This window comes from Odontomachus brunneus, unplaced genomic scaffold (genome assembly GCF_010583005.1).
Source record: "Odontomachus brunneus isolate Ranch 3 - 2012 unplaced genomic scaffold, Obru_v1 Obru_scaffold_075, whole genome shotgun sequence".
Taxonomy (NCBI): Eukaryota; Metazoa; Arthropoda; class Insecta; order Hymenoptera; family Formicidae; genus Odontomachus; species Odontomachus brunneus.
The window spans coordinates 1,097,299-1,123,828 of NW_022639525.1; the positions used below are offsets into that span (position 1 = coordinate 1,097,299).

The 26,530-nt window shown below is 33.3% G+C and overlaps 2 protein-coding genes across 5 annotated transcripts in view; one reads left to right on the plus strand and one right to left on the minus strand.

The window, feature by feature from the left end:
* The window catches only part of LOC116847212 (cyclic AMP response element-binding protein A), an 82,486-nt gene extending 74,629 nt beyond the window's left edge, over positions 1–7,857 (plus strand). For 2 of the 3 annotated variants that reach the window (XM_032821961.1, XM_032821960.1), the window contains 5 exons: positions 1,360–1,687; positions 3,170–3,486; positions 3,896–4,174; positions 5,006–5,149; positions 7,603–7,857. In XM_032821961.1, coding sequence (XP_032677852.1) covers positions 1,360–1,687; positions 3,170–3,486; positions 3,896–4,174; positions 5,006–5,149; positions 7,603–7,788 — 1,254 coding nt within the window. In that variant the 3' untranslated portion in view covers positions 7,789–7,857. The remainder of the gene's footprint in view (positions 1–1,359; positions 1,688–3,169; positions 3,487–3,895; positions 4,175–5,005; positions 5,150–7,602) is intronic. The other variant, XM_032821962.1, reaches the window with a different exon arrangement.
* LOC116847211 (protein amnionless-like) overlaps positions 4,533–26,530 on the minus strand; it is a 29,630-nt gene continuing 7,632 nt past the window's right edge. Inside the window, exons 5-8 of one of the 2 annotated variants that reach the window (XR_004378696.1) lie at positions 24,947–25,100; positions 17,550–17,873; positions 4,678–4,746; positions 4,533–4,572 (exon numbers count right to left, since the gene is read on the minus strand). Coding sequence is in view for 1 of the 2 variants with exons in the window: in XM_032821958.1 (XP_032677849.1) it covers positions 17,552–17,873; positions 24,947–25,100 (476 nt within the window). In the remaining variant the exon portion in view is untranslated. Of the gene's footprint in view, positions 4,573–4,677; positions 4,747–17,452; positions 17,874–24,946; positions 25,101–26,530 lie in introns of those variants that run through there. The other variant, XM_032821958.1, reaches the window with a different exon arrangement.

Genomic DNA, 26,530 nt, shown 5'->3' on the forward strand with positions numbered 1-26,530 from the left:
TCCAGTCGTTGCTACCGAGCTACCTCTGGACTCGGGTAATGGCCGACCTTCAACTTGACCGCTCGACTTGAGCGCCCTTCTCCTTCGCTTACGCTTACGCGTTGCCAGCGTGACCGTTCACGGAACACTCGCTTATAATTTTAGAAGCGGGGTCCTTGACACCTAGCCACGAGACGACGACGACAACGACGATGAGGACGAGCGACAGTGGACATAAACAATCCTCAAACGCGCTATTTCTCTCTCATGTTCATTGACTCGCGTCGTCACATGTCCTTGTCACAGACTTTTACATATTACTAGAATGCTAATTTCTTATGTATAAGGTGGCTTGATTCTTATGTACAAAACGACGAGTATGTAAAGTCGTCCTTTCTACGATTTTGCATACGATTTTGACGATGTACTTTTGCGTATCTAAAATAATTAAATTAGCTTTTTATCTTTTCTCATAGTGCTGTCGTACATAAAAGTCACATTTTACTGGCATTATTAAAAATATATGTACTATTTATATATAATCTATTTCTCGAAAATGTGTACAAGTTTAGAACTATATAGGAGACGTAAACAAAGTATGCAAACAAATACGAAGGCATCACGTACTGATTATATACACATATATAAGAATTGAATTCTTTAGTACGTACTTTTTGAGAATATTTTATACAAGCGAAACTTAGGGAGTTAGCAATCTAGTAATACATAGGGTGTCTAACTCGTACCGTACCAGAGTTAATATATAGCTAGAATAAGTCGGGGTGAATAATGGAATAAGTGTCTTTTTTTAAACAACCACGTGAAATTTTGAGATATTAACGACGAAATATTTCTACCGAGCGGCAGTTTATTGGCTAATCAGCACGCGCGCTGTGGTAAGACGAACGCTATATGCACTATCGCATAGGCATCAGAGATTAGCCGGGCCAGCCTTCTAGCAACGAAGAAAATGGCCGAAAAAGAATATCACGCTGAACGGAGGACGATCAGAAATGCGATTTCGAGCCCACACATTTGTTGCTAGAAGACTGACTCGGTTAGCCTCTCTTGCCCACGCAACAGCGTGTATAGCGTCTCACCACAGCATGCGTGCTGATTGACCAGTGGGCTCGACTTGAGTTAACTATATAAATATCATAAAAACAAAATTGCAGGTTTGGTTCTTACGAGAATATCTTAATCTGAAGTTTTCCTAGTAATTCTATGTCATCTACGTAAAGTCGTGAAAAAAGCTGAGTTCTTATTAACCCTATTTTATTTAAGTTTTCTTCTACTTTTTAAGTTCTTCTACTTTTTAAACCTAAGATTCCAGATGGAAGTCTTTTCTAAAATTTGAATATATTCTTGTTTTTATTGCAGACACTCAATCAAGATATCTTAATGAATACAAAAGAGGAGGAATGGAGTGTTCAATGCATTCAGGACAACAACGTGATTTTGAGAGATCGCCTAATGACGGACGCAGCTCTCGGTGGACCCCGACCGATCAAATCCGAACACAGTTACAGCCTGAACCTGACCTCCAGTCCTCCTCCGAGCCCTACGATGCCAGGAGGTAGTCCTCACACGCCCAACGCAGATTCGTCCGCGGGTACGGTTCTTTCAAACACGGCGAGTAACGTCGCCTCCATCGATTTCGTCCACTTGCATCACAAACCTCTTGAATTTCTTCGCAGTAAAGTCGACGGTAAGAACATTGTGCTTATCAAGACATAGTATACAGGATGTCTCAGATTTTCCTCCACAATTTTTGTGGGAACGTTTTGTGGGAATGGATTGAGGTGAACCTGAAAGTTCCGTACTGCTTTGCGATATTCACAATAAATCTTGAAAAGAGATTTAATTAAAGAAGATTGGTGAATAATCACGCAATGATATGATAGATGAGCTGTAGTGGCGCCGTCTGCCGTTGTATATTTACAGATAGCACAGAGAATTCAAAAAAAATTCTGTCGTATGTCACCAATTCTGAGTTCATTTTCAAATGTAAAAAAAATCTTCAAAGTTCAGTTCAGTGAATAGAATTCTTTTTGCATCTAAAAATAAGTTCAGAATTGGTGACATACGATTGAATTCTTTTTGAATTCTTTATGCTATACATTAGACCAAACTGAACAAAAAAGTCGTCTAAGATTTTATAAATGACCACATAGATTTTTAGATATTAATTAAAGAAGATTTGTGCATTATCGCGCACAATCATGTAACAATTTTCTTTGTTAATAACTAAAAATCTACGTTGTTATTTACAAAATGATAAAGGATTTTTTTGTTCAATTTAACTTAATGTACAAGAACATAACAGCACATATTAGTACTACAGTTCATTTACCATATCGTGTGTGATCATTCACCAATCTTCTGTAATTAATATCTCGACTATTATTTGAATATCGCTAAACGGTATAGGACTTTTATATTTACCTAAATCCATTCTACGTTTTCATAAAAATTGCAGAGGAGAGTCTGGGACATTCTGTATAAATCTAATGAGCACCTGAATACCTGAATGAGAAGTATTAGGTCGCTTTCCTCGCTGATCAAATGAACTGAAGTACTCGCAAAACTAGGAATAAACTCACAAAAATGCTGCTTCAACTGCAAGCCAAAACAAACAAATTCGTCAGACATTTTGAATTATTATATACCAGATCTTGATTTGTTTATTGCAATAGCCAGAACAAAGTCGGAAACATCACGTTTGAGCTTACATTCGCGTTTATTAAGTTAAATTACATCGTCGAATCATCATATATATTTTTTTTTGTTTATATATATATATATATATATAAACAAAATCGATATTTTATGATGTAGTTACATACGAATATAATGCAACAAACATGGGGTTAGAGAATATATATCTTAAAAGAACGTTCATTTATTCCTTTTAGTTTTATCCAACTTGTCAGTCAAAAACATACTGTTATAAATTTGAGTAATTTTTATAAATTTTTATGAGAAATTACAAACAAAAAATAACTTTTAACTTGACAGTCAAAAACATTATAAATTTGAGTAATTTTTATAAATTTTTATGAGAAATTGTAAACAAAAAATAACTTTTAAAATTACTCATTATTTCGACTGCTGTAGTAATTCTAATATTAATGGTATATATTCGATAAGTACTCTCTCTATTTTTTCTGTTCAACCTGCTTGATTTTAGATATGGAAGAGGAGTATTTTTCAACTATCTCGATGAACACCGCTTCAAACCGCGGTGAACCATCGTCCTCACTCACATCGTCCTCTACCTCAACCGTGATTCTCAAGAAGAACAATCTAGAACCTGGAGACAGCGAAAATTGTCCTGAAATCAAGGACGAGCCCATTAGTGAGCCATCCAGTCCTTGTCAGCCGAGTTGCGATATAGTCGATGATAAGAGTACGATAACAATGGTGCCAGCGCAAAGTCTTCACTACGCGAACGGCTTAGTGTCGCAAACGAGCGACAGCGAAGAGGAGGACGAAGAGTGCGATACGGTATATCAATATGGGGCAATACTGTACGATATAGATCTCTCGCGAGATAAACTCACATTGAAATCTACTTTTCTCTGATTTATTTCTATCCACGCGCGTTATCGGATATTATCTGTGCTATCACTTACATCAAGCAAAGTATTCACTGTGATTGTATTTATTTGAAGATACTGGATACTTACGCAAGCCCAAGAACGTAAAGCATAATTGTAGGGATATAACAATGAGTTAAATTACAAATATCAACTTACAATAATGTTCTTATCGCAGATATCGAGCTATAATTATTTTCTAGAATTCCTTTAATATGTGATGTTGGAAGCACACACACACATACACAAAATTTAGATTAAATAACTTGATTATACCGATACATAAATGTATAATTATCATAATTTCTTGGTTCCAGTATGTAGAAGTTGCAGACTCCAATTTGCTTGACGAGAGGAAAGAGACGGTCTCGCGTACGTCGCGACAAGGGTTGCCGCCGACGCCGCCAAGCAGCGCAAGCTCCGACTGCGAGTATACCGCTTCCGCTTCCTGCTCGCCGGAACGTCGAGATTCCCAGACCTCTACGAACGTACAGAATCTCAAAGGATTACTGGCGCAATCATCAAGGCTTTGCACTACCAACGGCACTCACACCACCAGGCAGCCTATTCATACGCCTCTGATTTCCTGTCAGCCGGTAAGAATTTGTCGCAAACGAGAATTTGTCAACAGTAATTTCGTGCCGATTATCATTAGACCAATGTCTGCTATACAGTGGATTATAGATATATATCGATTATTAATAAATCATATGATATAAAGAAAGAAAAAATGAAATAAACATTTTGGCGAAAATTACACATAGTCCCATTTATTCTTTGCTTATTTATTTATTTTTTATTAAACGTTTTAATAGATTTTTATGTATGTCCCTTATTCGTTACAGTTATATCATATCCTATAGAAATTTCTATAGCACAGTGCGCACTGATTCGCCGATTTTCCTTCATTAATTCGAAATTGCACATAGTTGTTTGAAAACTAGTAAGGTACTTTTTTCAGATTAACATAATCTGTCTGCATACGTGTATTGACCTATTTCGGATCAGACGCCTTATATATTATATCTTTAATTTCCAAATAATTTTAATAAATGGTTTTGTGTAAATAATCTTTTTACTATGACCGATCGGAACTTACGTTATTTTAAGTCATGATGTCAGCAAGTGATATCTAGTGTGCAATAATTTTTGGAAGCTATTTTTCAACCTAAAAAGATAAGATTATTGGTGATTTACATAATGTACATTTACATAATGTTAATGCGCGTGGTTTTGCATACTGTTATATCAGCAAGGCTACTAGATCTTCATAAACAAAGTTGAAATTTCTTGTTCATGTGTGATTTTTACGCGATGGGTGTTTATTTCCATGTCAGCTTACCTTATCCACGACACAATAATTTGTTTTTTTCTGTCAAATATATTACGTATTAATATGATGCACTTATATGCGACCAACATTATAGAAGGGATCGACGGGAACGTTGATACTAACGGACGAAGAAAGGAAAACCTTGTTAGCCGAAGGATTCCCCGTGCCTACGAAGCTTCCTCTGAGTAAACAGGAGGAGAAATATTTGAAAAAAATCCGAAGGAAAATCAAGAACAAGGCAAGTAAATCGTGTAAAGAAACGTACGTTTATATGTATTAGATGTACAACTTTGCTTCCGCCGTTTTCCTATAGATGGCTTTAGCGGTAAGCGGTGGTCGAAATAAATAGATCATAGACGTCATACAATAAACTTGGGCATCTGTCAACATAACCCCATAGAAATATTAGTCGATTTGTATCTGCATCATAAAGTTATTCTCGATTGAAAATGTCAGTTTACGAGCCAAATTCTCGTCATTTGCGGGAGGTTTGAATTTTCTGCTTCAGTATGAAGAAATCTGCGGCTGAGGCTCATCGAATGCTCTCAAATACTTATGGTGAAGCCGCTATTAGTGAAAGAACGTGTCGTGAGTGGTTTTAACGCTTCAAGAACGATGATTTTGACGTCGAAGACCGGCATAGCGGTGGAAGAGAGAAGGTTTTCGAAGATGCAGAATTGGAGGCATTACTTGATCACGACTCGTGTCAAAATCAAGAAGAATTGACACGATCATTGGGAGTGACTCAACAAGTCATTTCAAAACGCCTCAAAGCCATGGGAATGATTCAGAAGCAAGGAAATTGGGTGCCGTACGAATTGAAGCCGAGAGATGTTGAACGGCGTTTGTTTGCTTGTGAACAGCTGCTTGAAAGGCAAAGACGGAAGGGATTTTTGCATCGCATTGTGACTGGGAACGAAAAATGGGTTCATTACGATAACTCCAAGCGCAGAAAATTATGAGGAGTTCCCGGCCATGCTTCCACGTCGACGGTCAAACCGAATATTCACGACTCCAAGGTTATGCTCTGTATTTGGTGGGACCAGCTCGGCGTAGTATATTATGAGCTGTTAAAACCGACTGAAACAATCACAGGCGATCGGTATCGAACGCAATTGATGCGTTTGAGCCGAGCATTGAAAGACAAACGGCCACAATACAACGAGAAACACGATAAAGTGATTTTGCAGCATGACAATGCTCGACCCCATGTTGCGAAAGTAGTCAAGACATACTTAGAAACGTTGAAATGGGAAGTCCTACCCCACCCGCCGTATTCTCCAGACGTTGCTCCCTCTATCACTTGTTTCGATCAATGGCACACGGCCTGGCTGACCAGCACTTCCTGTCTTATAAAGAAGTAAAAAATTGGATCGATTCGTGGATCACCTCAAAAGATGACCAGTTTTTTCGACGCGGGATTCGTACGCTGCCCGAAAGATGAGAAAAAGTAGTGGCCAGCGATGGACAATACTTTGAATAATAAATGTATAACCAGTTTTTTACAATAAAGCCTCGAATTTCGGAAAAAAACGGCGGAAGCAAAGTTGTACACTTAATACATGTGTATAAGGGCCGATGGTTCCAATCTTTTGATAAACTTTATATTGAAGCAGAAAATTAAAACCTTCCACAAATAACGAGAATTTGGCTCGTAAACTGACATTTTCAATCGAGAATAACTTTATGATGCAGACACAAATCGACTAATGTTTCTATGGGGTTATGTTGACAGATGCCCAAGTTTATTATATGACGTCTATGATCTATTTATTTCGACCACCACTTACCGCTAAAACCATCTATAGGAAAACGGCAGAAGCAAAGTTATACACCTAATACAATCGGCGTCGAAAAGATTATCCGGTTTTTTGTGACTTTCGGAACGCAACCAATCTTGTCCAATGGGAAAATTCTCTTAATGACAATATAAATTCTTTTCAATAAATTCTTCTATTGGACAAAATAGATGCGTTCCGAAAGTCACAAAAAAAAACCGAACAACCTTTCTGGCGCCAATTGTACATTTAATCCATTACTATGCTAAATTTGTATGCGGTTTAATTTTTTTCTTTTTTTTTGAATTATTAAATAATTATCTAAATACGATTATACTAAGTTTTTTCAATACGTATTAAATAAAGCAGAGTAATAATAATAATAATAATTTAATCTCTGCGAGTTTGTATATTTTTAAAATACATTTTCTACTATCTTTTTCATATTTCTCTAAACATAGATGAATCCGTTGAAGTGCGTTTCGATGGAAAAATAATTTTTTTAAAAATTGGTTGACTTTTGTGGTAATTATAACGAAATATATAACATGGAGTAGACATTATCCCAAAATGCAGGCCCGTGATTTTTTAAAAGTGTAATATCTTAATTCGAAGAACACAATTCATCACAATCATGTAAAGTGAAGAATTATTAATCACAATCATGTAAAGTGAAGAATTACTGTGTGTAAATATAAATATAAATAAATAAATATATACATGTATTTATATTTATACATACATATATATATATATATATATATATATATATATGTATGTATGTATAAATATACATATATACATATATATACATATAATATTTTATATCTATAGTAAAATTATAAAATTAATTATAAAATTAATTATAAAATTTTTATTTACAAAATCTCAATTTCTGTAATATATTTTATAGATATCAGCACAAGAATCACGAAGGAAAAAAAAGGAATATATGGACAACTTAGAGAGGCGAGTCAGTGTATTGACATCCGAGAATTCGTCATACAAAAATAAGTTGAGTGTTCTGGAGAATACAAATCGTGGGTTACTGAAAGAGGTACAACGTCTTCAGGCATTGCTGCATCTACAACAGTCTTAGATTTATTCGCATCATCTGAATAACGTGAACATTGATGACACATTAAAATATAAACACAAGAGATTTTTATATTGATCATTCTTTTAAAAAATTGACTTCTAAAGATTAATTTGCAAAATTTAGGAACTGCTTATACTGAGTACTAGACTAAGAAAAAAAATTTTACAGGCGTTTTTAAGGCTTCTTGTTAAACACTTTCACTTACTGTGAAACTCTTAATTAATGATGTCAGAAATAAGAAAGTACGCTCTTCTCTTATAAAATATATATTGAAATAAAAAAATATATTCATCAAATTAAACAGTCGATCAAGCAGTAGATAAAATAATTAGAACATTTTTTTTGCTCTAATAATTAATAAATTATAATAAATTTAACGATATGCGATTTGCTTTCTTAAACTCTCTTTCCCTATGATTCTGTATGTGACATAATTTTATATGTCATTTATATTATTTTATTATTTTACAAATACCTTGATCAATTGCAAATGTTTTCTTGTGAAGATATTGTTTTATTTTAATATATTTTGCAAGAATTTTGAACGTATATTTTTTCGCTTCTGATGATACAAATCAAGATGGTTGAGATGAGTAGCCAGAAGCCTTAATATAGGTCTATCCGTTCCTATCAAGTGCATCTTGTTCCTGTTTCTTCATTCTTACAATTTTCCTTTATGAGATTCAAGGAATTCTTCTTTATGAGACATCTTCTATTTTCATATCATCTTTATATCATAAAGAAGAATTACATGAATACCATAAAGTATAGCAAAAATCATCATATGTTCTTATCACTAAGTCACAGAGTGATCAGAGCTAAAAGAAATGTATTTTTAGGGATTAGTGCAATTTCTTTACATTCCTAGAATACATGCAAAATATGGTAATCTTCTTCGTACATGCAAGATGTGGTGGAGTTTCTTGCGAGTCGCAATCGCGATTTAATGTACGTTGCATGTCGCGCGAGAACTGTTCGAATCGTTCTTCCTGGTAACAATGCAAAGATTTACACTAACATAGTATATATATACACATCGTCTTATGTCTATCGTCGGATTGATGCGTTTTCGCTGGGAGTGCCTTCAACTTGAATTCCGTATTTCTTCCAATCTGCTTTTGATTATTCTTTTATATTTATTCCTAAAGAATGGTGACGAGACTAGACCTTAGACTGTTCAAGAATCTTGACGCGTTTTGGAAAAATAGCACACTATATATATGTCGATTTGTCATGATTACCTGTGACAAATCACGTACAACTGAACATTCTCACGTCGATAAAACGCGAACACAAGATTCACGTCAGATAGTTTACCTCGAATCTATACTTTTATATCGGATTTCGGAGCTTAGCGATAATAATCATACGATCATTCTTCTCAACTACATAAAATATGTTGCATATTTGCTTGACGCAAGACATAAAAAACCACGTGTGAAAGTAGGACACGTCCACTTGAATACGAGCTACTTACGCTCGCAGTTATGCTAAATAACGTTTTCGAAAAATTAATTTTAGAAAATTATATGAAAAAACGAGAAGCACTCGAGTCGCTGAAGCCGCTCAAAGCCTAGCGTGGTTCAATTGGTCTCAGTTGGTCAAGAAACAGTAGGTAGCGCGCGGCAAGGGGAAGAAGAACGCATCACTACCTGTGCCTATATCACTGCGCTTCTACGTCTTATTGCATCACACCGAGACGGAACGTAAGAGGGCAGCGATATAAGCACATGCATTGGCGCGATGTACTTCCACTCACCGCGCGCCGGCATCCGCGTGCTATATTACTGGATTCACGCTGCGGCTCGAGCACTCCTCCTTCGATTATTCAGCGCGCGTTTTTCTTTAATCTTTCACAATTAATTTCTCGACTATTATTGCGAATATCGCAAAATGGTATAGGACTTTTGTGTTCATCTCAATCCGTTTACGTCCTCATGAGAGATTGTGAAGGTAGTCTGGGACATCCTGTATATTGGCCTTATATTTGTGTCCTTTAAAAGTATGTATCAAAAGTGCTTTATTGTGCATGCGTCAAATAAGCGCACGAGGAATGTTGTTACATTTACACGTCAGCAGAATATGGGTTATAAAACTTTATCTTACATCATTTTTACATACATACATACATACCTTTTTATTTATTTTATTTGTGACATTAGCAAAAAGCCGCGTTCCGTGTGAGCTTATTTGGCGCATGCGCACTAATCTATTTACAAGTTTTATACATAAAAGTTGGGTACGTCTCACAGACAGGAGTTAGCAGTCTAGTGTATTATATAGAAGTCTATGAACGCTATCGTGTTCTTCTATCTTTATCGCTCCTTAGATATACAATAAGGATAGAATGATATAGTAGCGCTAAATAGCGCTAATAGTGAGCTCCCCGAACGCACCTATAGTGTACTATTTTTCTAAAGCGCCAACCCCAACGGTGACTGCGGACGTTGGTGCAACGTATAAGGACGTTCTTAAAAGCTTATCGATCATGCACAACAACAACGATAATCTGTTTTGGTTCGAAATAGCACAATGGACATGTTTGCAAAGTGTATAGTTCAATATTCTTGGCTAGTCCATGACTAATCGCCTAATCTTCACGTTTGCGAGTTGCCAGAAATCGAACGCTGCCAGAAACGGCAACGACAAAATTTTCAAAGAGAGAGGGAGACAGACAGAAAAAGAGAGCGAGAGATAGGTAGAGAGAGAAAGAAAGAAATAGATGGGAGAGAGAGAGAAAGAGAGAGAGAGAGAGAGAGAGAGAGAGAGAAGGGATACGTACTGAAATCAATTTCGGAAACTGTGTGAGTTATAAAGTTGGTAGACCTTAAATTCATTTGGACACGTTCCGTAATCGATCAGCTGATTCACGCAATCTACTTTATAATCGGATTCGAAAAGGTTCGCAAATGTAATTCACAAGATCTATACATCTTTCGCTCCACGTTACATTAGCCGTACAAACAATTAAAAAAAAAAGGATTATATCTTATACGTAACTTAATAAGACGTGAAATGCGTGGTAAACCACAAACTTCTAATAATCATGAAACGAGATAAGCACAAACTTCTAAAAAAAACATTTTAAAAAATAAAATGTCTTATGAACGTTTTTAAAAAATCATAGAAGTTTTTGCTGTTTAAAATTTTAGAGCTATTATGTCGACTTGTATATATACTCAGTTTCAAAACTGTTTGAACACTTTTTTTCGATAAAATTCGAAATATAGCTGATGGTTTAATGAGAAAACTTTCGGGGATTAATTTAAAATAAGTTTTGTCATTAGACTATCGTCTCAAACTGTAACGAAACAAAGTGTTTAAACCATACTCTAACAGCACACATTAGTTGGCTAATGATTGGCCACTGTAGATTCTACATTGGCCTATAGATTTAACAGTTGTCCGATACTTTGTGCTGCTGAGGTATTGAAACCAAGTATACAGGGCATTACATAAAGATACGGTCATGCTCGAGAGAATCGTGTGTAATATGTAAGATTTTCACGACATTCCTAAACACGAAGCTGTATCGTTTACTATTTAAGGCAGTGCTCGGAATTATTTTTGTATTTGAGGCGATTTTCACGAGCTGCGCTTATTACTTTCGAGCGGCTCTCCGCCTTAGAACTGTTAACATTAACGTGAAGCACATCCAGATGTCTGTCAAACATTCCAGGTAGCAGACTCACATCAAAATGACGTCCAAATCTGGTCAGTTCATGACCAAAAATGTTTTGAAAATGTCGTCAAAATGACCGTCTAATGTTACAGATCGATGACGACATTTTAAGACGACTTAGTGACGTTTTAATGACGTCTCTAAACGTCAATAATACGTTATTAAGACATACAGAAACATCATTAAGACATGTTAAAGACATCATTATTTAGTCAATCGACCACTTATGACCAATTTTTGACGTCATTTTGACGTGAGTCTGCTACTTGGGATATGTTGAAGGAGCGCGCTAATCGGCGCTAATACGTTATTCTATCTCATTCAATCTTTGTTATACATCTAATGAACGATGAAAATAGAATAACGTGTTGAAAAAAATTTTTATATATTTGTATAATGTATATTATACATTGAGTTATTTCAATAAATTGTTCAGTCATTGAGGTGTATTCACGAGAAGAGCGCTATCAACGCTAACACGTTCTATCTTCTGAGATGGAGAGCCGCAACCGTCAGTTGCATGGCCCGTCGCGTGGCAAGGGGAAGTAGTAGATGTAGTTCCTGAAAATAATTCCGAGCATTGATTTAAAGAACTCTTCGGCCAACTTTCAATCGATCGATAGTTGAACGTCACCGTGCATGCACGGAAAACCGTCCGACTTGCGTTATCATTGGTATCGTGGGCGATATCAAGACCTATGTCTTTTTGGGAACAACTGTTCTCTTTGCAACTTTAGCTTAAGATTGTGCATGCAGTCATCAAGTGCTGTCACTGCGATATTGACAGATGCCAAGGATCATTCACATCGATGTACCGCATGAAAGTTGTGGAAAGGGACCAACGCGAAGTCGCGGACTTTTCCCTTTTTCCTTTCTTCCGTCACACGTTTCATTTTATATAATTGCCAAATAAGTATAGGATTTAGATTACTCGCGTAGCATTCGGAATATGATAAAACAGACCGGGCTACGTTGGCCCTGAGAGTCATGTTGGCTATGCGATCTCATTCCTTTCAAAACATAAAAAAAGATGCTCTTGTTCCAAGAAGAACATTTTGAGGCTTTCTTCACATTTTTCTCTCATAAATATATAAATGAAACGCACGGCCAACATGACCTTTACTTGCCAATTTCATCCGATCTTCCTATTTGTACTGAATGGTTACACATACCTCGCATGAGTGTTTACTGGAAGAATCGCGACTACCATTGTACTAATATTATGTCACTTAAATGTGAATGCGCACACATTTTGGTCAACTGACAATTCTCTATCGTATAAATGTAAATTCCAATGTGAAATGCATAGAAAATATAAAAAGAAAAGAAAAGGAATGAAAAGAAGATAAATATATGAAGGGAATACAGTATGACCATTAAACAATCTTCGTGTATTTATATACTCTCGAAACTTTAATATCACGTTTAAATTGCCAATCATATTGCGTCTTCGAGTTTCTAGCCAAAAGTTTTTTCGTGAAACTTCTTTAATCATTTGTCGACTCTTAAGAGATTCATAGATTTCGTTGAAATAATACTGCAGAAGGCTGTTGTATATATCTATTTATACGCCACTATGCTATAGAATCATGCCATTGCAAATTTTCTCACACTTTGACTAATCAATACTTACGGTATCCTTGAAGTTTTTTTCTTTTTTTAATTAATTCTTTAGAAATTGTGTAATTCTTTAGAAATTGGTAGAAGAATACTATAAAAATGATTCTGATACTATAAAAATGATAGAGTTACACGCATCACGATTGGCATTCCTGAAAATAACTCTTTGAAATATTCATATAGAACTATTCCATATTAACGGGTGATTATGAATTCTAAAGAAATAGAGTAGAAAAAACAGAGATGGAATTACAAAATATTTCATAAACATTAACTAATAGTAACATTACATCTCTCTCTTAATATTATAATTTCCTACTTAATAATGTAAATTTAGTATAATATCTTATATGTAACTATTACATATTATTGAATGAAAATTTATAATATTGATACGATTTTACTGTTATTTGGTGTTTGCAATCTTTTTCAAAATGAAGTAATTAAAATAATTAAAATAATTCAAATGAAGTAATTAAAATAATTAAAATAATTAATATAAATTCAGTTTTCAACTGTATAAAAAAAGAAAAGAATTTACAATTAAATAAAGAAAATCATATAAAATTAAAAGAAAATTATATTACACGCGATCGTATTCAAATTATAGAATAACAATTTATAAGTAAAAATATAATATATGAACCCAGTTCAGTTATACTCACAATCCAATAAAAAGTTAATGGTTTCGCTTATCTCTTTATTATACCGAGATATTATTTATTCATGAAGGAAGTCCTAATTATTATATAGCACACACAAAACACTGAAGATGACATGAGTATCTGCTAAACACAAATGCAAAAACTAATAAATAAAACATTAATAATTCTTTACAAATTCTCAAAATATTCGAAATATTAAGTTACGAAGTGTGCCTTATAATAAGCTTTTGAAGAATACTTTAAAACGAATATTTTTATTGGAATGGAATTAATTCTTCAAGAATTCTTCAAGATTGATTTTCCAAATTCTGAAGATATAGTTTAAAATAAATTCTTAATGAGAAAGCTTTTATTCATCTCTATATTGGGTTTGGAATCGCAATTCTCCGCGAGCTCTTCAGACGTCACAGTGTCGCACCATCATCTTTCAAAAATTTTCTCAAAGTATAACCACTACGCTATAGAATTTACTGTGACAATTAAAAGTAATAGAAACACTACAAACTTTTAAACAAAAATTATATTTACGACAGAACCTCAAACCATAATAAGAGTTTTGATTAAACGCATCTCATATCTGGACGCTCACATAAAATATTTTCGTTTAATCAAAAAGAAAATAAAATATATCAAAAATATATACGAAAAACGATAATCTTCTCGTACCTTCGAACTAATCGTAAAATGTATAATTTACAAAATTTTCAGTTTTCTGTAAATATTTCTTTTCTGTAACGCTTTTGGGAAACTTTACACAGCCAATCTATCTATAAGATTAACAAAATTGATTTATATTCACATGTCACTCGTACATATGTATGTATATTATAATTGTAAAAAAATGGTGTAATGTAAACGCAGAACAATAATTTTTCCTTGAGTGATTTTTTTCGTGAAATTTAATTGATCCTTCATCGACTCTTAAGACACTCGTAGATTTCATTAAGACAATATTGCAGACGCGTACTGTTTATTCTACCTATGCAAGACTAACTGAAAAATTGGTTTATATTTACGTTTGATTTTCATATGTACACGTATTATTTGTCTTATCATAAAGCAAATTGTGTAATGTATCAGTAAAAATAACATAGTTCCTTGCAAAATATTTTTTATATTATGTACGGAATATCATATGTATATTTCCTCTATATAGAATCCCCTATACAAATCTCGTACATACATTATAAATAAATTGCATAATATAAATTACTGGTTATTAGTAACCTGAAAATCATTTTTATTGTATTCTTTTATGCATTTCGATAAAAATGTATAATTTAGGAGAGAAATAAACTTCAGGAATACCTTAAGAATGCACAATGTTGTCCGCGGGACGAAATCTTATCACTAAATTCTTCTTTTTACTGGTCATACTTATACACATGTGCGTACTAGGATCGAAAGTCTAGAGTAAATTTTAAGAACGATATCGAGTGTTTAATTTCAAGAAGATGCCGGATCTTTAGAAAAGCCTAACGAAAAAAGATCTGCTGAAGATATGTTGTTGCGAATAAGTCAATGAGAAAAGTCAATAATCAGTAATCGATCATTGATTATCGATTATAGTTCTTAACATAAATGTGAATGCAAAGGCACGCATCCTTCAAGACTCCGAAAACTCTATAAAGCCACCGGATTCGCCAAGAAGATTTATCTTTTTGTCTATATACAGGGTGACACCGAACAAGATGGCCAAACTTTGGTACCGTATTCTACTCTTCCTAAGGATGAAAAAAGGTTATATAAACATAGGTCCGAAAACTCGTCCTTTTTGAGATATAAATACTTTTTTGTTTATAATTAAGTACTGTAGGAATGTTTAAAGCTTACTTAAAGAAATTGCTGGAAATAATTTCCTTCTGCAACAATACACGCTTCACATCGACGTTGCCAATGGTACATTCCGGACTTATGTTTATGAATCAGAGACTTCTACAAACATTTCTACAATATGGTTCAAAATGTTTAATATGGTTAAAAATGGTACAATATGGTCACAAATGTTTGGTGTCACCCTCTATATATTTAAAAATTCATATATATATATATGCGTATTTTTAAATGTCACTTGTACGATGAAGAAAGAATTATATAATTGTACAAAATAGCGAAAATACAGAGGAAACGAAAGAGAATAACGATTTTTATCGAAAACAGAGTTTAATATATTCTATGAATGAAGCTTTATATAAATGATTATATATATAAATATATTAATATTATATACATATACATAGATTATATATATTTTATGACAAATTATGAATGATAGGAATGTTCGACGAAGAAAAAGCGCACTATTGTTTGTTACGATTACTTATCACAATCATAATCATTAACACGATCTATCGTTTTCTCATATGCAATGTGGAAATGCATCATGCGTCTGCTATAATCTGTACTTGGCGTCTATATATATCCAGAATTCTTATATATATTAGCGAGAGATACACACACACATACACGCACACTACACAACACACCACACATATTTTACTCGATGACGTTTCAAGTCCATTTATTATGTATGCGTGTAATGTACCTACACGATAATGCGCGGCATCACGTGACCGCTGTAAAACGCGGTGCTGCGACTTCGAGAATGGATGTTGTTCGACAATAAAAAATAAACATTTGTGAGCAAAAGTTGTTTTATATGATTTAGCAAGTAACTTGTTGCTGTTACTCACAGTGGTTTATTGAACAGAATAATTTATTACCATTATTATTGCTCATTTTGAATAATAATTTGTCAGAATTATCGTTATCCAGAAATATCCAGTTGTAATCATTTTCGTTGCTTTTCTTATTGAGCTTTAAGATTCCTGGCTCCACAATAAATTAATATATGAAATTAGTATATGAACTACTTCTTAACTATGTATAATTCTGCAACTTTGATGTTATGATAAAAATAATAATTTTCCCTTAATTTGATCATTATAGAAGTAAACACTCGGTACATTTGCCTTTGCAAAACATGTATAACATCCCCATTATTATTTGTATTATTAGAATCGACTTTTCTATCATGTTTCCATAGTTATTAACTGTTTAAATAGTTGTTCTAAATAGAAAACTGAGGAAGAATCGATTAGAATATTTTGTTTTGAATATTCTATTTAGGTTTGAACATTCCACAAGAATATAGAAGTGAACCAAGTAGGTTTTTACTACTGGCATCAAAGTGGCCCAGTACCGATTTATGGTAAACCGTATTCGGTACAAGTTTGAGCTTAATTACAAAATACAAATTTGGAAAAATCACATATATACGTATACTGTATATAAAAAAGCGATAAATATATAAAAACAGTACACGTACGCGCATATACGTGTACTGTTTACCATATTTTTATATACATTGTGTGCAAAAATTATGTTTCATTTATAAAAAAAATTGTTAACGATGAGTTAGGTTAGAGTTAGGTTTTTAGGGGAGATGGAGTGCAGAGGAAGGGGCAAAGCCCCTCTCCCGTGCATATATGTGCACTGTGTGTATTTATATGTGCACATTAACTTATGCAGTGTCGCAATATTACAAGGTATTAACGAAACTTTTTTTAATAACTTTTTAAGAAAAAACGAGCGACGACTAAAACCTTCTGAAGGTTACTCGGGGTCATCACCTTTACAACATATATCAAGGTCAAGGTCATCCGAGGGGAGTAATGTAAAATTTACTCACGTTCAATGTGGTTTTAAGTTGCATGCATATACTATTATGCAATTAATTATATTTATATTATAAAGCATCAGCAAGAGTACAATATTCAACTAACGATATATACTTTTATTCTTCGTTGTTCATCTCCGTGTTTTCCAATTGTCCTTCCATTTTGCCCTTGAGAGAAGTGAGACTAAGAGGAGGATCTAGTTTCTCGCGTTCTTCGGTCTTATCCCTTTTGGATCTGTACAACGGATTTTCAAATCTACCACCAGTTGGCTGCGTTATGCTCTCGTCATTAGTTTGCTGTCTGCTCGTTCCGGCAACTTCAGCGATTTGAACATTCCCTTCTGGGATGTTTTCAAAACGAGCGAAACCGTGTTTTTGTTTCTCCGCATGAATTCCATCTCGAACAGATGACACAACTTCCATGCATGTCGAGAGAATGCTGCAAAGGTTAGATTTCGTCAAAAAAATATATGAACATATAACAAACGTCATATATGCTATAACATTATAACTAAGATTACTTGTACGATTTCCAATTTTATAGATGTGTGCGTTAGGTCGAAAAACTCTAGTAAATAAATATAAGGTAGATATGAAGCCTAGGTGTTGTTGTTGTGTAAGGATTTGACGCTGGTCAAATATTGTAAATGGATACATATATTGTAAATGGATAATACAGACCTAGGAGTCGATTGATTATAAAGTAAAAGAGAAAATATTGAGTTATAAATTGATTAAGTATTTTTTTCTAGTAGCTACTAAAATCTCAAGTAAACAGCTGAAAATAATTTGCCAATCGCGATTGTTATTGATATTCCTAGACAGTACAACATGTTATAAATAAAGTAATTTCAAATGTGTCCCGGATCTGTAGAGAGAATAGTCAGCAATATCCATAATATCCTGAATATTCAAAATAGTCTCAAAACATTTTGTGCTTTCTAAGTTACAAAATAAAATAATTTTGTCAATATAATCTACCCAAATAAATGAGTACTGTACACGGATAACAATGTATACAGAATTTTTTAAAAATTCATATTTTTTATTACATATTCTCTTTCTATCAATTTTTACATCTAAAAATATGAAAATAATATCAATAAAAAATTAATATTCTATCAAGTATTTTATTTTTTTATTTTTTGACATATCTTGAAAAATATAAAAACTAAAAATCTCATAAAATATCAATATTTGTTATTTTATAAGATAACAAAAATATCTTTTTGTTGATCTTATGTTAATATTTTCATGCGCAAAATAATTTTAAAACTAAAGAACAAGAAATGGTAATAAAAATAAATAAATGAATACTGTACCTAGATACATTACTTGGGTTTGAAAATCTTTTATTTGTTGAAAAATGTTATTTGTGAAATGCAAATATTCAAACAATATTTAAAAGACTCAAGTACTTGGGATATTTAGAACAAACAAGCATTTAGACAGTAACAAGCTTCTGAAAGACATCTTAAAGATGTCTGAAAAACGTGTAAAGGACGTCTGAATAAAATAGAATGTGTTTAACATATCTTTTAAAATTTTATGCTATCTGAAAATAGTATCCGAGATATTCAGGTACCCGGATTTTTTATACTACTAAAAGCAAGAAGTAAGAAAATTGTTTAAGCAGACGATATAATGACGATAACATGTAGACCTTTCGTGTACGTGTAGATTAGATCACATTGAACAAAAATTCTTATACCATTTTGCCAACATCTACGTAGATTATTAAATTAATATTTAAATAAAATTGGCGTACAATCGAACGTAATCAATTGCCAGTCTTTTTTAATTAATAACTAAAATTTTTTTGATGGTTGTTTACCAAATAGTAGAAGAATTTTTTGTTCAGTTTAATCTACACGTCTACGTAATCTAGCTTAATCTACACGTATACGAGAGCCTTATATGTTATCATCAGACACTCTGTAGATCTAGAAATTCCTAATAAAATTCGAAGGAAGGATATTTATATTCTACCAGAATGAGATTACATTGAGACTCGGTTTTTTGTCATCGCTATTGCATCTATTTATATTATTTTCTTTCATCAACTTCATTTCTCTCATTGCTTTCTCCTCCTCTTCCTTCTCTCTCAAAAGAGGTGTATCTTGTGGAATTATAATAACTGTATCTCAGTAATATTCCCAACAAGGAATTCTGGAATTTTGATTGTGGCATTTAATGAGTCGGCAACTACTGAGAGTATACTCGACGCGGGGAAAAATTACATGGCGGTCAATTCAATTCGGGCTGATGTCTGTTGAGAGCAATAATCAAGCAACCGGTCGGCCCGCCGAGGGAGCCAAACTAATTAAATGCTAGACGAGAGAGTGCGTGCGTATTCGAAGGGAGTCGCAAATGAACGTGCGCGGACGCACAGAGAGGTGCGCGAATGAAGAAATTAATGTTGAAAGGACGTCGGGAAATACGAAACCCGTAAATGAGAAAACGGTGGCAAGTTCACTGACTGCTAAATTGCTGTTCCAGTTGGTACTTCACAAATTAAAATACCCTGTTTCGCTGCCTGACTCGCATTCCTCTCGTTTCGTTGGTTTCACTCTCCTCCACCATCTCCTCCTCCTTCTTCTACATCATCCACCCTCTTCCCTTTTCACTCTACCCCTTTCTCTCGCGCTCATCGTATCGGATGAACGTCTGGGAAATGAGAATCCCGGAGTTCGACGTTTTCCATTTCCCCGCGGATTTAATAGCTGCGACTCGGGGAGAAATTTTGTCAGCTGCGTATTTGCGACCAGCCTGATGGAGTTGCAAGCAATCTCGTTGTCTGTCCTGGCCACCCACCGTCTTTTCGCTCCTTACAGCGGCGACGGTGACGATCGTCGGTTCGCGCTGTTCTTGTTAATACGAATTAACGTTACACCTTACTTTAATTTGTATAATTGTCGTTTGCACTTCATTTACACTTCATTACAGTTACTCTGATATCTTGGCATTTATATGGAGACTAACAATAAACGGAGTTAACAATAATATTCATTATCATGCATGATATTATCTTGAAATTATTTAAACGTAGTGACCATCTTAAGAACTCAGAAAAAGTGATGCAAACCTAATTTCATTAATAGATTATTATTTTATGAGACACTCGTAATAATATTCTTTCACTTCCTCCTAGATCACCCATTTGCCTTCCAATTTCAAAAGAGCTCCCCTTTAAAGATTCATAACCTCTATCCAACTATCCAACAGTCAAAGAAATAATTTCATATTTGTATTATGCATCGCATGTTTTGTTCAACAATTTGTCATTAATATTTAGCGATTTTGTAGCAGAAACTAACTTCAGCTGGAAATTGTTTGATTTACCTTTAAAAAGGATTATAAATATCTTATGTTTTCTTACATTAAAATATTGATTTGTACTATTATTTAATCACATTATATAAATATTTATTTTTACATTAAAGATATTTATGCATTACATTCAAACTTAAGCATCCTAATCTATTACATTGTAATAAAAAGATTACTATTACATTGTAATAAAAAGATATAAGCCACTAAACTCTATGTTATCTATTCGCTTTAAAATAAAAGATAAACAATTGAAAAGTTACGTTAAAGTTATTTCACGGATGAATTCTTCCTACACGCTTGCTATTAAGCATCAATTAAAATATTATTATTCAGTTGTTCATGATACTTTAATTGATTAGAGAATATGTTCTACCGGCGGTAGAGTATATCAGATTTATTCTTAAATTTTAAGTGAAAATATTCACTCAATGATTCAGAGTGAAAGATTCACTCTATAGGAATGAAAAATAACTCGAATCGAGTGACTTGACTGTCACTTGGTTTTTCGAGTGAAATTTTACTTTGTTATTGTTTAATTGTTATTATAGAAATTTTATTACAAGCAATTTATTTGAGTAACCCTTGAGAATGCACAAATTTATCTAGTGAATTATCCGTTGCGTAATACACCATGTGTTAAGTAGAAAGATTGGGATAAAACTAATAAATCGTATTAAAGTAAAAAATCCTTGTTCTTAAAAGTCAATATATATAATTAATGGAAATTACTGAATCTTATATAGGTCATCGCTTGAAGTTTCATTTAGACCACGCCTTCTTGATGGTTAAACAAAACAATAGTTTATTCTACAAACTAAAAAGTGAAATATTTAATTATATCAGTTTGCAATCATTTTTACCTCTTTTTCTCGCACACACTCTCTGTATGTTGTTTGTATTTAAAACTGCCAGAATTCAGATTAATATTATTTTATTTCGTATTCAAAATTGCTCGACGAGCTCTCGAAAAAAACCAATATCGCGTTCACCGGACACTATCGGCTGGTCGGAAATGATTGCGAGCAGAACGAGGACATGAACACGTGCGAGCACACGCTGTGTATATCCACGATTTTATATTGGGTAGTCCATGCAATTGCTTTTCAGTTCTTTCCTCTCATTCACAAATATATGAAACAGCAGAATTGGTATTCATACTTGAATTCATTATTATTGGTATTCAGAATTTAGATCGATATTCATAGTTTGTTACTTACTATTCATAATTTATTACTTGATAAATTGTCGGAACCTTGTCAATCTCTAATTATTTAGCAATCTGTACTTATTTCATACAAGAAATATAAAAAATACAAATCATCATATTACACTCTATGAATACGAATCTATAATTAATTATATTCTCAATCATAGATTGTGAATAATTCGCAACTGTACAAACTATTCTTAAAATCTAATGTAAATACTTTGTCTGTATAAAAAGGCTACTACAAATTTCATCTAGAATCCGTCGACACCCTGTTTAGACTTTTGTTTATCCATGTTATTGTAAACAAAGTTATTATATTATATTATATTGTACTATATTATATTATACTGTATTGTGCTATATTATAGGGATATGCGATTCCAATTTAATTATCGAGAAAAACAATTTTTTCTTACAGAGATTGATGTTTTTTCAATCGATTCTTTTTTCTATTACGGCACGAATTGGTTATTTGCATAGAGACATTTTTTATTCATCAATATGCCTATTCATCAATTTTGTGTTATGTTTAAAAAATCAGACCGTATTCGACATTTGATTGAATTAAGATGTTGTTTTAAGGCGATATTTTATCTTGTTGGGTGAGAAAAATGTCTGTTTTGAAGAATTTTTGTAGAGAAAAATATTGAAGCAATTAAGATATAATTTTTTTTATAAATATTTTTTTATTTTTGTAGAGTGTGATGGTATTTTTTGTTATCGATTATTCAATGGATTGTATATACAGTCCAATCTGTTGTGCAGTTTACTGTGCAGTGTGTTATTATGCGTGATTTAATATACGTGCTATGATATGTTGTATGTGGTGCAGTGTGCTACGTTGCGTGTTGTGTTGTGGATTGTACGCTGTATTGCACTAATATGCCGTATGATATGCTGTATGTTGCATAGTATATTGTGTGCTGCATGCTGCACTGTATGTTGTACTGTGAGTTGTATGTTGCGATGTGTGTTATGTGCTGTGCTGTATACTGTGCTATGTGCTATCCTCTGTGTTTTAACATATTGAAAATTCAAAATTTTAATACTTTTAATATTTTTTTTTCGATACAACTCAGAACTTGGCCAATAGTACGATAAGAGAACTTAACTTCTGGGAAATAATTGAAAACAAAGTCCCTCATTAGATCATTAGCATTACGTATTACATCGAATAATATATTAAAGCGCGGCGGGACGCGCCGGCAAGTTCTGTATCGACCGCGAATTTCAACAATAATTGTAAATTGTACGCGATCACCGCTATCAGGAGAACGCGAGCGTCTGTTTTTGTATTTTTTTTTATGAAAAAAGAAGTGATCCACCATTATTTGCGTTTACATAAATTATAATTATAAATTCAATAATAAAATTGCATCGAAAAAATGTTTAAATCGTAATAAGATTAAGTGTATAACTGAAATTTTGACTCGGAATGGCCGTGGATCTTCGATTAAACTCGTCTTTTTTGTCTCTCGTCGTGTAGTTAATCTTCCGTTACTCGTACGCTTTTTGGAACACAAATAATGTCGCAGGTCACATGAGAGATATTATTATTATACCTCACTTATTTTATACACTCAGTCTAAGTAAACAATACTTAGTTTAAATGAAAAGAATTTTTGTTTAAATAATGGTACCCATCTAAAAAATTTGTTAATATTATAAAATTTGTTAAACCTAAATATTTGTTAATTTTTAAAGACATTTTTTTCAGTAGAAAATCTACGTTTTAAATATAATTTTCCTATCTACTACTTTTAAAATTCGTGGAAACATTAAAATAAAACAAATTTAATTAAATATTTTATTATTTACATGAAAAACACGTTAAGCAATACAATATTAAGAAAAAAAAACAGTATACAATATGTGTATTATATTCTTTTAAAATCGCGTTGCAATTTTTTAAAATAAACTTTAGAAAATAATAAAGAAAATAAGGATCATTAGCTCTTTCAAATGAAAAACAAAAGATTTAATGTAAAAATAAGCCAGGCAACAATATGAGAAATATACTAATTGTCGCGATACATTCATCAGGCGTTTTTATTTTTTATAGCTCTGATGTTGATATGCTGCGAAAGGCAAATATGCACTTCTACGGAGATAGGAGAGATAGGGGATAAAAAAATATGACGCGTGCCCCTTTAACCTTCACTCTATGTTGCATTAAAGGAATTCGGACTGCATCTCATAGGTGCGCGCGAGTAATAGAAGATTAATCCTTCGTTGCGCGCACAATTACGTTTTGAGGATATCCTTTCAACTCGATTGCCCTCGTTTTCTTCCGCCACCACGAATTGTTGTTATTACTACCTCAACCATATATCCAGTGTTTGCACGAGCGTTGAAAGTGTACGTCGCGGATAATCGTCAGAGCCAAGATAAAACTCGCGCGCGTTCATATGCGGCGAAGTTCTCTGGCTTTTTTTTCCGCTTCCGTCGATTCTAACAGTAATATTTATTTAACCTGACGGTTACGCGAAAACAAATCGCTTCTTTTTTCATAAAAAAAGGACAAAAAACAGACGCTAGCGTTCTCGTGATAACGGCGATCGTGACGCGTACAATTTACAATTATTGTCGAAATTCACGGTCGATGCAGAACCTGCTGGCACGTCCCGCCGAATTCAGCCGCGCTTTAATATATTATTCGATGTAATATGATGTATTATAATGAATTACTTAATATCCGGCTGCGCCGAGAATGTGTGCAAATATAGGGGAACAACACGTGGTGTGCGCCAAATGCCGACACTGCATTGCGCATTCGGTGACATTCGGCGGCACTCGCCCATGATATTCGATATATCAAGCGTACGTTAAATATTTAATTCCACGTAACAACGAGAAATTGCGTTGGATTTTAATTGCGTCGATCGTTCGACACTCGCGCTTGTGTCTCGCGATTTGTGAACGGCTATGAGAACACGTGTTTCTACGCGATGATATATTATTATACTCACTGTTTCAAAGAATAACCGACGTATAGACAGCCCAGTAGATAGAGAACGATCAGGATGAGCAGTATGCCGAAAAATGGCCCGAGGGTGACAGCCAATCGAGAATCCTTCACGGATGCGCCCGCCGCTTCCGCGATCATCACGTTAATTCCCGTGTCTAACAAAGGAAAGTCTTATTTGTTTTTCATTCGTTGATTGCAGTAGGCAATAATTTTTAACTTTCTGACTGCACTTTTGGTATACTCTTCGTACAATTTGAAAGCTCTGAACAAATGATAACAATAAAAGAGTTTAATTCATAATATCGTAACATCGTCGTTTGGAGAAAAAAAAGGCAAAACTCGATTTTAATAATTTAATAAGTATTGCAAAGTCGATATATACAAGTTTTACCACAAATATGAGTAGATTAAATGTTATCATCATCTTTTATTTCGCGTCTAAAATATAGTTCAAATGTTTTACGAGTAGGATTAACTTGCACCTTTGTCTCACTAAAGTAAATTCGCCAAAAACAAAAAATCACTTTTATTGCGAAATTATCACTTTTATTGCGAGATATATAGCGATTCTACTTGTAAAACAACACTGTTAACATAAAGCATAATGCATAATTAACAGCAATTAAGAAAAAAACACATTTCCAATAAAATACCAACTTCTTTTAAGTTCCTAGCTAAACTAAAGAGAATTCACAAAAAGAACCCGTTTACCTCTTAATAAACCACTCTGACAAGGCAACAAAACAATTTCCACAGTATGAAGATGGCTCTAAGAGAGAGTGATTTCACCATCAAAGTGTTGATTTCAACATAGCAGTGTAAATATATTTCTGTAAAAAATTGCTAAACTATTGCCATAAATGATATTAATTCTGAAGGAAAATATTTAAAAATTTATAGTCGTGTATCTCTAAACTGTTACCAATAGAATATTTTGTTTACTACATTTGAATTTAGTAGGTCAGAATTGGTAAGTAAAAATTGGTGACTTTTATCTCTGCAAAATAACTGTTAATAAATGTTAATGTTTCTTCGCGTAAGTCAACAAATTGTTGTTTTTTACGACAAATTGCGTAAAATTTGCCTTAATCTTTTATAAAATTATAAGTAAATAATTAATTTTTTAATTAAAACAATAATTAATATAAAGGAATTAAAGATCGTTTAATTAATAATTGCAAATTGAATTAGCAAATTGAATTAAAAGCAATTCAATTGACGATTAGTCAGTTAAACGGAATTTATTATTGAGTAAATTCAATCGAAAACTGCTCAATCATAATTGTAATGATCGAAATTCAATGACATAAACTATTCAATGACGATTGCTACTTTGAACGAAGGGGATTCTACAGTAACTACAGCGTCTGAGAAAGTTGTGAATTTAGCGAGAAAAAGAAAAAAAATTCGCAAATAAAAAGACTCAGCATATACAATCGAAGAAAAATGATAGCCAAATGAGAGTCAGTGCTGTTGTACGAGTAAGATGTTATGTTACATTATTGATTGAGAAATTATAACAATAATGTTATGTTATCGTTAGTTACTGTTCACTGGGTAATGACATAATATAAAAAAATATATT